Raw genomic sequence first — 13,803 nt, 5'->3', positions numbered from 1 at the left:
ACTGCCAGAACAAACTGACTGACCAGTATTATACAGATGACCCCATACACTGCTCTAGCATCCCAGCAAACATAAAATAAAACTTATTTTTTCCCTTAAAGAATGATGTCCAGAGGGATAAAAAAGTCCCACAGAACTTAAGCAAGCGATTCTTTTTAAATAAGCCCAACAAGGTCAGCTAGACGAATATTTAAGACTTTAAGACTGTGAGTATAGAACAGCATTCATTGCTTAGATTCCCAAATCATGTAGTTTAGAATAACCAAACAGGGACATCAGAACAAACCTTCATTAATGCTATCCTCTCTGTCAGCATGGTTGCGAAACTTTTCTATGGTCTGACAGCTGAGTAATTTAGTATTGCTGGTCTGCCCTCTCAAGGGAAAGATTCCACCAGTGAGGTCTAAACTGTACCTTTCATCACAATATTCCAAACCCTGGGCAGGAAAAAAAATTAAAAAAGAAGGTAATTTTCATTAGATCTACTATGAAAGAAAGTATATATCTAATATAACATGTATATGGTACTGTTTATTTCCAATGAACTTATTTCTGATAGCAAATAAAAACTACATCTGACATTAAAGAGAAGTTTCAAACTGGAGCAGGTAAGTTTGGCTGAAAAGGCTTTGCACATTTTCAAAAACTATCAATTCCTTAGAAAAACTTTGCTCTGAGGCATGCACAGTCCACACTATCTTATTCAGGAACTTTGGAAGTAACAGATATATGCAGGGTAGACAAGAAAAATCCAAACCATCTCCTTGAAAAACTAACATGAAGCCTAAGCAAAGAACCTCACCTTCACTGTAGGATAACTAATCACTAAAACCGATTTTAAAAGAGATCATGTCCTGAACAAGAAATTCACCGTTCCAAAGGACAGTTCCACAAGATAAAGCATGAAAATTCCATAAATATGTCCAGCATTAATTTTAATGACTAGAAATTTCAGCTGTCATTCATACATGAAGAGGCACACCCACACAAAGTTGGTGCAGAGAAGAAGGAGAAAAATAATACCAAATAGTTCCTGCTGAAGACAATTTCCTAGCCAAAGCCGCATACTTTAAATTTTCCACACTGCGGCAAGCAAATCTAAGTTAAGGAACTCTAGTGCACAGAAGATACTAAGTTATGATGTTCCAGACCAGTTAAATGGGACAGTTTTCAAAGGAGTTGAACTGGTCAGACTCTGGTATCAACGTAGAGACTATACACAAGCCTTGTGCAGGACAAAGTTAAGGATATGCTCCATGACCATGAACTGATCCACAAGATACAGCAGCTGCTGAGATGATATAAAAAAGGCCTTTGAAAGCCTAATTTCAGTGTATCTTTCAGTTTTCTTACTTGAGCAGATTTAAGCAAGCCTTGAAGACAATGGAGACCCAAGTTGGACCCGTTTATAAAAACACAGTGCCACGCGTTTCAGAAGTTCCATTTGTGACTTTTACCGTAATACAAAGTGCAAGCTTTCATGGCCTCGAGTCTGATTCCTGGGACGTAAAGCACTGATGTAAGGGGACAAGTGTTTCAAGATACTGTGACTTCTACTCAGTGAACAAGAAGCAGCAGTAGATTAATTTCTCCTCATTTACTCAAGCTTGGCCTGGTGAATGGGACAACTCTTAAATTTGCTGTCACTGAAGACCAACAAGAAGCTTGATTCAGTCATGTAGGCAGAGAGCCATCATGTCATACTGACCAATCTATGACCACAAGAAGTAATCCAAGACTTAAGTGTCTACTGGAGAGCACAGATCCTGTCCTGATGCATCCTTTGGGGAGGGATTCTTGGCAGTAGATGCTATCAGATCTCAGCATGAAACTACACATGCAAGTGGTTTATCTGGAAGCCAGCTGAAGAACCTGTCTTTCCTCCTCAGAGGGTGCAGATGTTCAGCTCTCCTCAACAGCCTTCTAAGATTGGCTCCTTTTGCGATCTTTCAACACACTCATCATGGGGAAGCAGAAACAGCAGGGAAGGAAAAGATCTCAGATCCAGGGAATGGTGCCTGACACCACTGATAAGCCTGTGAATGTACTACTGGTTGTATAGCCTGTAGAGGGTTCCAAGTCTTACTTTAACTACACCACAGGTTTTCCAAGTCACAAACACAATAACATTTTTTAATCGCTTTGTGTGTTTTTTTTAAAGAGTATCAACTGGAATTTCTAGTAGATCCATTTTTAAAGGCTGATGAAATATTTCAACCCTCTGAGGTACAAACTGACATTTGTCACATCTTGTTCAGAAAAGTAAGACAACCAAGATGAATAACCACCAAATAGTTAAAGGTCCCACACTTTTAACATCAAATTGTTCAGATGGAAAAAGTAGTAGCCACGAGAGAAATAGAGACAATTGCTTTTTTCCCAATGCAGCACACAGGAAAAGGTATTGTCTTTGTCACTGCTAAGACTGTAGCTAAAAAAAACTTTTAAAAGAGGATAAAACAAAACAGAAATTCAAAAGTGAATCTTGAGAAGATTAAAGAAACTTTCTCCTATCAACCTGCCAAAGTGCTCAGAGCACAAGATGCAGGAGTGAACCGCAATGAAAGCTGTTTTAAAATAAAAAAATGCCACACACACACAAAAGACCCCCAAACAGGGTGCTCTGTTCCTCTAGAGCACTGTGTATTTTTGTCATTAAAAAACCGCACACGAAGATATGACATGCATATTCAGATATGTTGAACCACTTGAAGGTATTTCTACTTCATCACCATGACAGAGGACAGGTTTTAAAGAAACACTACCTTCTCCAAACACCTAACCTCTATCTGTTCAAAAGCAACACTTCCAAATGAGGAAGGCGCTTTCCTATAGATAGAAGGAAAAAAAGAACAAAATTTAAACTCATTCCAAAAAATTCAAAACTCAAAGTCCCTGTAAAAAAGTCTTTGAACCACAGTCCAAGGTAATCCATGGATTACCTCAATTTCATTTTGTACTACTGAGAACATACAAGAGCAAGTGCCAAATAGGAGGAAAGACTTACTCTGAATTAAGATTACTTTCCCACTAAAAAGATCTTGGAAGAGTTTCGTGCATACTGCTGAATGGAATTAAAATTCTACAGGTGCCTCCCATCTCTGCCAGATATCTGAGACCTAATAATATCTCTTCTATATTTTATCTATTCTATACCACAGCATCTCTGGAACCAGTTCTAAAAATTTACGGAGACTCTTCTGACCAAATCATACCACCTTACATTGCATTTATATCTTTTGCTGGCTTTAAGAGTAGATTTCAGAGACAACCCAGCCAAAAAGTAAAAAAGAATCATCCTTAAAACTATTGAGTTTCAGAATCAAGACTGAAGAGACATTGTAGGTATTTTTGTAGGTGTATTTGAAGTCAGGCTGACAGAGCTTAAAAGAAAAACAAGATTATAAAACAGAGATCAGAAATCTATAAGATGTATACATGACCATATTTTAAGAAAGGGAGACAGACAGAGGCTTCCTCAAATCTACAGTTCGGTAACACAAAGCTATTCAACAAAGCCCTGTCTTCTCTTCCTATATGCCATTCATGTGATGTTTAAATTGAGTAATTTCATTTGTAACAGCCATTTCCTCTTCAGGAATTGAATGTATAGGGGCTCTCTGCAGATTAATCTAGTTGGAACACACGACACTGCAGTATAAAAGTGTATGGCTTCAGTAAAGACAGATTGTGTCTGACCAATCTGGTCATTGTCTGTGATGGAGTGACTGCAAGAGTTGACAAGGGAAGACTGACTGATGTCACCTACCTAGACTTCTAAAAGGTCTTTGACACAATCCCACATGACATCACCATCTCTAAATTGAAGAGACAGATTTGAAGGGTGGACTACTCAGTGGATAAGGAATTGGTTGGATGGAACAAGCCAAAGAGTTGTAGCAAACAGCTCTATCTCCAGGCATAGGCCAACGTTGAGTGGTGTCCCTCAGAAACCTGTGTGGGGACCGGTGCGCTGCAGTGTCTTCATCAATGACACAGTGAGATCAAGTGCACCATAAGCAAGTCTGCTGATTACACAAGGCTGAAAAGTGCAGCTGACTAAACAGAAAGCCAGGATGTCATCCAGAGGGACCTCAACAAGCCTAAGAGGGGGGCCCATGAGAATCTCGTGACATGAAGGTATCCAAGTCCAAGTGCAAGGTGCTGCACCTGGAACATCCCAGACATGACTACAGACCAGGAGAAATGACTGAGAGCAGCCCTGCCAAGGACTTGGGGGTGCTAGTGGACAAGAAGCAGTATGCACTCACAGCCCAATAGTCCAACCTCATGCTGGGAGACTTCAGTGCAGCCTTTCAGCACTTAAAAGGGAGCTTGTAAAAAAGAGGGAGACTGACATTTTACAAGGGCAGATAGTGAAAGGACAAAGGAGAAGGGGTTTTCAACTAAAATAGGAGAGAGATTTAGATTAGATGTTAGGAAGAAATTTTTTACTGTAAGGGTGGTGAGGATCTGGAGATCTGGCTGCCCAGAGATGCTACAGATGTCCCATCCCTGGAAGTGTTCAAGGCCAGGATGGATGGGGCCCTGAGTGAACCGATCTAGTGGGGGGCATCCATACCCATAGCAGCGGATTGGAATTAGATGATATTTAAGGTCTTCCAACCAAAACTACTCTATGATTCTATGAATTGTTTTGAAAAGTATGGACCAAACAATGCCTACAGAGACTCATCAAAAGACATTTTTTCTTTAGTCTCACTGATCTGTCATCGTAAATATTAACCTGGTCAACTTAACTGATATTCACTTAGACAAAATTACTATTTTCATCTTCTCACATATAGGCCTGTCTTACCTCGTACATGACTTGTCCTGATGCCAGACGTTTTCTGTCACCAAATGCTAACTGCAACAGATGTAAACTCACAACATCACCTTCACTGAAAAAGGTATAAATGAGGAGATTTGATTACAAAGAGGCTTTACAATCCTCATTAGCATTTTATTAGATCTAGGCTGAAACTTACTTAAGAGCATGCTCTTGCTAAAAAGAAAAATACTGCTTCCCAAAACATGAAAATTGGTCACATTTAGCCAGTAAAACAGAAAGCAGGAAATTTTGACACTAGCAGCTTCAGGGGCCAATGCTAACTACATCATTGGAAAGCTTTAATATGCAGTATGGAGAAAAAAATTGCCGAATTGCTGGAAATCACTCACAACAGTAAAGCATTCTCCATGAAAACTGCTTTAAAGTCAAACTTAAGAAGACTACCACTCTATGAACAGCTGGGCTGATTAAGTAGCTTGCTGATGATGTTTACTGTTCTGCATCTGCAGCCTAAACCACTTTAAATGGTATTGAATATCATGATGGGAATACCAAACAAATCTTGAAGCAGTCATCAAGAAACAAGGGAAATCATTTAAGACTGAAAGCACAAAAATATAGGCACTGTTCCTTTGCCTTCTTTCACAAGGTAGGAGTGAGTCGACCCCTCTCCACAAGTGAAAAATCCTGAAAAAACTGCACTGTAAGCTTAATACTTTTCATCTCCTGTACAGTTAAATGAACAAAATGAATACACAGATATCAACTGAATGTGAACAAGTATTATAAAAAAAGATCAGTGACTTATGGCAAGATTTTATTCACCTTTGCTGTGTAGACTGAACAGCCCACAAGTAGCAACAATTGCGAGGATCATTCTCAGGCTCTTGAAAAGTAACTGCATAGACAGGAATCCTTCCTCCTTCAAGCTGAGAGTGGTGCCTACAGGTTTAAAACAAAAAAATGATAAAGAAAAAAAGCCTGCTGGCTCTAGCTGTTTGTAGAAGGGTAGAGGCATCTTCTGGGGAAAAAAGCACCTTGCACGTTTATCCTCAAAGTGCAGAAGGTTGTACTTCCATCTTAAACAACTGATGACTGACAAGCCACTACTTCTTAAGTATTTGTCTTCCCAACTTCTGAACTTCAGCTGTACCTTCACAATCTTTTCTTGGCATCTAATTATGGTCCACTGTCTATTTATGCATCCATAATTCATCCATAACACATATGTAGTTTCCGGTGAGGTGCTGTAGATTTCCTTACGTAAACCCCTATCTGAATGTGGTCAGATATTTTAAGTGGCAGATTTAAAATCACCTCTAAATTTTACTATTGCTTATAAAATTACATGTCCCTTATACTGACTCCAAGGCTTCCAAACAATCTTTCATTTGCATGCACCCTTGCCTTGGAATGAGTTCACCACCAATTTCCATTAAGACTGAAATGTAGGAAAGAATATGCTTTCAGACACAGATCAGCTAATGAATTACCATGTCGCACTAGTTTCATCATGGACACTTTAAAAAATATTATCACCAAAATCACATTATTTACATAATGAAGGCTTTCAGTAACTTCAGCCTAATTGCAGTACCTGGTTCTGAAAAATACTTTCTAATACCTGGAAATACACACATTGCATAGTTTTACTGAATACTCCTGGACAGAACAAACTGACTTTAAAAAACCAGTTTTATCACAGCCCTACTGCAGCACTTCCTGAAACAAAAAATTGAGACCACTGCACCTCCAAGTGTGACCAAGTGGAAAGTATTACTTACTCCCTCTTCAAAGTTTTCATATTCCATAGTGACAAGTAGCCATCAGAAAAACCCACAACGAGCTGGTTGCTTCTGCTTATGTAGCACAGGGTTGATACTGCTGTTCCTGAAGGACTTCGTAATTGAAAACAGAGATGCCTCCCTTCTCTGGTCACAGCTTCTCTTCTCTGTGGAACTTCAGCAGGAATTCTAGTGACAACTTCTAGATCTACACACATAAAAGCAGGCAAGAAATGAATGTATTATGCCACTTCAGCTGCATTTGGAACTGATGGGATTATACAGTGTATATAATCTAATTCTACTGTCCCAGGCAAAACACCCATTTCTGCAACACCTTTTTTGCTATTTCTGTTTCTGCACCTATTCAGAGAAAAGAAGGACTCTCCAATGGGACAGGTATTCTCAATCCTATTTCAAAACTGGGTACAACTGTAACCTTTCTAGACAAATTCTTCTTGGACTCTATAAATCAGGAGTTTGGGCCTCATGATGAAGCTATTTGAAGGGACATGAACTCCTGAAACCACTCTTACAACACCCAAAACAGTGGGCACAATCTGAAAACACAAATTGCAGTATTCATTCACCCAAATGCAGGGCTTTGATAAACCAGATTTATTTCAAAACACAAGCCTAAAATTTGCCCAAAGTCATTAAAGGAAACAGGAGAACCCTCTCAAGAAATATGGTACCTCTGACACAACTTCCTATCAGGCAGCTGCACGGACTCAGATGGAAAAATTCCTACATCCCACTGACAAGAATCATAGGGACAAAGGGATCTGGGCAGCAAGAGGTGTTCTTAACAGCAGGAGGGGTATTGAGCCACTCCCAATTTTTGATCAGTTCAGGACCACACAATGCCAAACTGCCATCTGCAATCAGCAGTGTCAGAAACGTCAGCAGTCAGTCAGCACGCTGGGATCTTCACTGGGGTACATGCTGGCTTTTGAAAAGAAACAAATTTTCTTACTTCTAAATTCAAGTTTAAAAACTGCAGCTTACCCGATGCTTCTACTTCATTCTGACTGCAAGATAAATCATCCAAACAAAGGTCAACCAGAAGGACATGGCCAACGTCTGTAGCCACCGCTGCCACTCCAAAGAGCCATCGCAGGCTCTGGTGCAGGTGCCGGGTGCTCACACTGGCTCCGCCGTCACTGCTGATGGGTTCGATGGCAGTCACCTGCGGGAAACTGCAGTCAACAGCAAAGCTCTTCTGACAAGCTCAAGAGTAATCACTCAGAAGGGAAGCTCAATTCACTCAGAAATGAAGCCAGCATTAGCACATCAGAAATAAGAAAGTAAATACAGGTTCATAAGACTTCAAAACAAAGCATTGTTCCCAATTATATCAAGCAAAAAGGAAATTCATAGAAAGAAAGCTCTCTCCACTTAAATGGCCCATTCTGTCTTTACAGCTTACCAGTTTCCATTTCCTACTTAGAAATAATTACATCTGAGAAGACACATGAAATCAATTACATGCTAGAAGCTTTACTGTATGTACGGGACTTAAGTAAGAAAGACAAAGCTAAATCTAGTCCTTCCACTGCTCACAGCCCATCGGCACTGTGATACAGTCCAGGTCCTCTTTACCAAACATCTCACAGGATAAATCAGGGCTGCAAGGCAAACAAGGCAGTGGCCATGGGCCACAGCAGACACACCATTTCCATGGGAATGAAACATTCCTAGAAAGGCTTGGAGGGAGATGCTGGCTTAGTAAAATCTATGCTGGTCCTCACTTTGACTCATAATATCCAACAAAAATTTTAAATGCGTGCCAGCACTGTCACAGATGGGAAGGAAAACTGTAGAAGGCAGCCTAAACCAACAGCAACAGACCAAACAGGAACTTGCTCAGCCTGAGGCACGAGCTCTCTCTGCTCCCTGACAGGACAAGCAGTCCCCACAACCTCAGGACAAGGTGAAGACCCTTCAGCACCCACAGCACACCCAGCACAATACTGACTGCTCAGCAGAGACCCAAGCACACCAAGCCTCCTGCACTAAAGCTGGACAACAGAAGAACAGGGGCTATCGATTGGCCTCTTACAAATGCAGCACCATGAAAACAGGCAGCTTTACAGCAACAACAAAGGTTTGTCTGAAAACAAAGCAAAGAAGTGAGCATCACAAGGTGGCCCATCTTTTTAGGGAGGTTATTTACCCCCAGAAGTGGGGGAAAATATCCAAACCCTTAAGCCCCCTGAAGTTTTCTCCTCTCCCATATCAAGCATTTGCTTACGACTGTGCTGCCTGGACATCTGCTACACAATCCACCTTTTACCTTGGACACAAGAATTCCAATCTTAGAAGTACCTATAGTTATTTAGGAAACTCGGTTTTCTTTCAGAATTTTTATGATTCAAATTAAATCTCCAATCTTCTCTGCTGCTCAGAGGACTAGCAAAAGTATTTTGATTACTCGGATTCTTGAGCTCCAAGTCTTGGTGACTGTGATGAGGAAATACAGAACACATCTTGCTGCACAATTAGCCAAGGTTCAAGTGTTGCTTCTAACTTCTTTTCAAGGTATTTTTTTCATTGTACAACTGGCTCCAAATGAATCTTTACTAGTTTTGCATAGAGTCTTCCAAAAATGTTCCCCGGTTACTTCTATTTTCCATGTAGACGCTCCTGAAATGACATATTTTTCCACTATGCTATGCACTGCTTTTTCCTATTCTCCTAGTGTACTGCCAGCTCATTCTGGGAAAGAACAAAGAAAACTTTTCTCAGCTCACTGAATCTGAATGCTGCCCTTCTGCCTCATAGAAACCGGGAAAAATTGGGAAAATACCACGCAACAGTTCTTAAACATGCAACTGTTATAAACCAATTCAATGTAATTCATGTTTTTAATTCAGAATCCAGTTCAAATCATACTCGTCAACATTTTCAGTTTTCTGCTGCATTTTATATATCCAGAGGGCACTGAGAGACACTCACAGCCATTATGCTAAAATTCTTTCTAAGCTCCTGAGTTTGGGTTTTTTAACTCACCTCTGTATTCTCTGAATGATTCAACATCCACTGTTACACTAAAAGGCAGTCACACCGTCACAATAAGCACCCTGTATTAGTACACTAACAACCTGACACCTAGGAGCAGAATTGCTCTTAGTGTTAAACTGTACAACTTAGCTGTCCACAGTTATATCCATTGAGAAAACAGTCCTGAAAACATGCTGCTCATTAAAGGTTTAAAAGAGTAATGACAAAACTGTAGAAAGTGACATTAAGATCCACATTTTACCTTTAAAAATAATCAATCTGAAAAGCAGAGAAACATTCAGGCATATCAACCCCCCCAAACTATACATTACATAATATGCAAATATGAGTTTCTGAAAGAATTCAAAACATATGGACAGCAGCCAAGTGGAAGTTTTATCTACTTGTTTTTGCTTACCCTTACTCCCACTCACAGTCTGAGAGCTGACAGTCCAATTAGCAATACCTGTGTCCTGACTATGCTGACTTAACTAATGCAATATCAAAGACATAGGAAGCAAAACGAAAGCAACAGACCAAACACACTTGTAATCAAAAGCTTTCAGGGCATAAGAGCAAAATTTTCAGAGCAGCTTTGGCTTTATTTCAAAATTCATACCCTTCATCACACAACAGCCAACTCTTTCCTGCAGGGCTTCATCATCTTTGCTCCTGAACCAGTTTTTGTGGTATAGAACAACTCTAATACAACTGATTGTTGGAAATAGCTTCTATTTCAAAACACTTCTGTAGATACAGATTCGACACGACCTAATCCTTACTTCTTAACCTTTCCTAGCTTACTTAGATAGAAGAAATAAAATCTAACACACCAACATCACTTATCAGAACATAATTTACTTACTGATTATATGTTTATGCTAGCACACAGCCTGCCTCTCCCTCTAAAACCCGTGCAGATAGCAAAACAACACACTGAAACACTGACCCGACTTGTATCTTTAAAGTTACCACACCACAAATGCTTACTACTAGTAAGCACACTTCCACCTGTATTCTAGCAAGTCAAACCAAATAATGTTCGGGAAAGCTGAGCAGTAAATAAGTATTTATTTGTTGCAGATTAAGGTGATGAAAACACAGAGAATGTTAATGTTCTGATAACTTAATCTGATACTTGTTTCCATTACAATAACGAGACACAGGGATACTACATCATTTGAGTTCAAGGGTTACAGAAGGCAGAAAAAATTAGCAACATTACACCACTGTATCCCATCTACACAAACACTTTATTCAATAAGCAGAGATTCAAGGACTGCAGACAAAGTATATCTGCCAACAATCTGACAGATAACTCACTAAAATCTCTTTCTTCCAATCCTAAATTAAAGGAAAAATTTGTTCTGCTTCCTAGTCTGAGATTGAGGGGAATGTGTCAAAGTCATTAACAACACAATGATGGGAGTCTGAGATAATTTAAAGACAGTATTTCTGACAGAAATTAGCTGTTCAGAAAAAGTATATTACAGACACCCTAACTGGGGTTTTCTTTTTTGCTCTGACAAAAAAAGAAGTTTGCAATGCCTTTTTTTGTAAAAGAAGAGAATTAAGTCACTATGGGCTCTACAGCATTTTTTTTACTATCAGTAAACTCAAAAGATAATGCTATTGCTAAGTCCAAGATTCTACATCAAGGCTCTCTTGACTGGATACACCGAATTGACAATACGTTAATGCAATATAAAAAGTGTAAGTCCTACAAAGTGATGCACAAGACCTTTTCCTCAAGCAGGATTATGCAGCACCAAACAACACAAAATCTTTGTTTCCCCAAAAAGATACATACCCTTCCTGGAAGAACAACTGCTTTAACCACTCTTGAGATCCCAAGGTCATAGAGACAGAGAACACTTCCCTCTGCTTCCTCCAACCCAACCAGGAGTCCAGTCCTCTTCTGCCAAGAAAACTCGGTCACCACGCGAACAGCGGGAGGCTGCTCGTTCACTCCGCTGAAGCGATACGCAGAGAGCCGCTCTCCCGTCACAGAGCTCACCACCTCCAGCTGAGGGCCACACGCCAGCCACGCCAGGCCACTTCTGCCTGCAAGGGAAAAGAAACATGACTGAACAAATCCCCAGCAGAGGAACTGCAACAACAGCAAGGCCGCTGTCACTGCGCCTTTCCCTCAAACGCGCCAAAGGGAGGAAGACCGAACTACCTACTTCTGGACAATGCTTTTAAATCACCCATTGCAGCCCTCAACCAGTACATCCTAAAATTAATAACCCCGTTCCTTTGCATTTGTACTTGTCATTCCTGCACTCAAGAACGTTGACTGTTTGGGATAAAGATTACAATAGACTGATCTCTAGCGTGTACATCATACTTGCCTTGCTTTTGCTAGAAAACACCTACATATGTACAGGAACACAAGTCTCAAAGCACACTTCAAATACAGCCCATCTAAACCAATTCATTTCCAGTTTAAGAATTTTGCTTGACACGTGACTACTCTGGGCAGGGATTTGGACAGGAAATTATCTTCAAATGGGCACTGCATTTCAACTTTTACACTTCAACAAGTGTTGGTTCACTGAAGAATTTAACACTTGTTCCTTCACTGGAGAACATCAAGCTCAAAGGAAGGATCAGCTCCATTACTGCACTTACAGTCAGGTAGGTAAGATTCTATCTGGTCTTAACACAAGCCCAGACATCCAGACAGGCATCCAGCTCTACCTTCAGATCACCTAGAAAGTCAGCTAGCTAATCTGCTTAGCTGCTTTCAGCAACTCTCACTGGGTCCTCATCTGCATCCTATTAAATACCTTGGAAATACACGGGCAGTGCTTAACAGAGCTGTCCTCTTCTTCCCATATTTTATTTAGACTAGAGAAGAAAAAGGAGCATATTGCATCTCTGTAACTATTTCTGCATGGGATGTTATGATGGACGCAGAGCTTGAGCTGGTAGAAAGAAATCCATCCCAAAACAACACTATCTCTTCTTTGAAAACTGTCTCCTATTTCATTCACAACTGAGGAGGGCATGGTCAGCTAAATTATTTTAATAGCACACTAATCTACTTCAGTAGATTGGAGCAGGCTGTTGCAATTTCAATGCTTAGCATTTCTAACTGCTCAAATATCCTTTTAGCGCTATCAGAATCTGATGCATTTTATTTAACAGAATCAACCTGATGTTATGACCCTTTATACCACAACAAAATTTAAAGGAAAATGCTCACCTCCAGAAAACTTCCCACACAGCACAGAGTCTAGGGTGATCTCATCTTCCCCAAGTGCCTGAACAGTCACCTCTGGAAACTGCAGCAGACTGCTCGTTACCTGAGCCGTTAGGTCTCGCATTCTTCACTGTAAATAAAGGAAAAAAAGGCAAAAAGAAAGACTCATGTCAGCCATAAATATCTTTGAGACTGACCCAAGCTTCATCAGTATGCAGTGACAAATCTCCTATACATCATCTGTAGCTCTTTCTGCTTAAAAAAAATGGAACTCAGGACAGTTTTTCATCTCACAGCAGAGCAAAAGGAGAATCTTGTGCTTTTCTGATGCCTCTGAGATCAACAAAAAGTGACACAGGGATGGACAAGATAAATAGTAGGAAAGAGAACAACACACTGAGTTCAGGTCTACTCATCCAGGTTAGCAAGCTGTGATCTCAGAAAAATCGTATTTCAAAAAGTTTGTGCTCTCCAGGAAGCACAAACCTATAGCAGAAAATGAGAAGTAGAAAGGATTTCAGCACTCTATCCCAATAGCCCCAACAGCTAAGATTCTGTATCAGACGCAGACCAAAGATCTGACTTCCTTTTAAGTGAGAAAACAAACAAAACTAACACAGATCAGAATTGGACATTAGAGCAAATTTACCCAGCTATCTGCTGTGGTTCTTGTCTGACACAACTCTACTTTCATCCAAGAGCTGCAGTCTGTCTAAGATAGCTGAGCAAGCAAAAGTTCCTGAAGCCTGTGCTGTGCCAATCTTGTCTCTACATTGCTTGCTTTACCCGGACAGAGAGACATAGGTGCCAAGGGTCTCAGTACAGAACTCCGCAGAGTGGTATTTCACTGCTTGTCCCTCCCAGCTCAAGTTCTAGAATCTTGGGTTCGTAACGAAATTCTAGAAAGGCCTTCTGGAACCACTGGCAGTCATCTTGTCTGACTGCCCTGCTGCTCAAGCCGCCACCTACAGCAGGCTGCCCAAGCCTGTATCCAGATGGGTTTGGAACATGTT

At 40.4% G+C, this 13,803-nt stretch overlaps 1 protein-coding gene across 2 annotated transcripts in view; it reads right to left on the bottom strand.

Moving 5' to 3' along the window:
- Positions 1-12,957, bottom strand: part of AHCTF1 (AT-hook containing transcription factor 1) — a 37,245-nt gene extending 24,288 nt beyond the window's left edge. Inside the window, exons 1-8 of one of the 2 annotated variants that reach the window (XM_042019991.1) lie at positions 12,794-12,957; positions 11,393-11,646; positions 7,588-7,768; positions 6,580-6,787; positions 5,833-6,066; positions 5,621-5,737; positions 4,820-4,904; positions 287-437 (exon numbers count right to left, since the gene is read on the bottom strand). In XM_042019991.1, the coding sequence (XP_041875925.1) occupies positions 287-437; positions 4,820-4,904; positions 5,621-5,737; positions 5,833-6,066; positions 6,580-6,787; positions 7,588-7,768; positions 11,393-11,646; positions 12,794-12,914 (1,351 nt within the window). In that variant the 5' untranslated portion in view covers positions 12,915-12,957. The remainder of the gene's footprint in view (positions 1-286; positions 438-4,819; positions 4,905-5,620; positions 5,738-5,832; positions 6,067-6,579; positions 6,788-7,587; positions 7,769-11,392; positions 11,647-12,793) is intronic. The other variant, XM_042019992.1, reaches the window with a different exon arrangement.
- Positions 12,958-13,803: the final 846 nt, after the last annotated feature.

The sequence above is a fragment of the Corvus kubaryi genome, unplaced genomic scaffold, assembly GCF_017639235.1.
Source record: "Corvus kubaryi isolate FWS band 111438036 unplaced genomic scaffold, C.kubaryi_AGA036_p1.0 36626, whole genome shotgun sequence".
NCBI lineage: Eukaryota > Metazoa > Chordata > Aves > Passeriformes > Corvidae > Corvus > Corvus kubaryi.
This window is presented reverse-complemented; position numbering and strand designations above follow the sequence as displayed.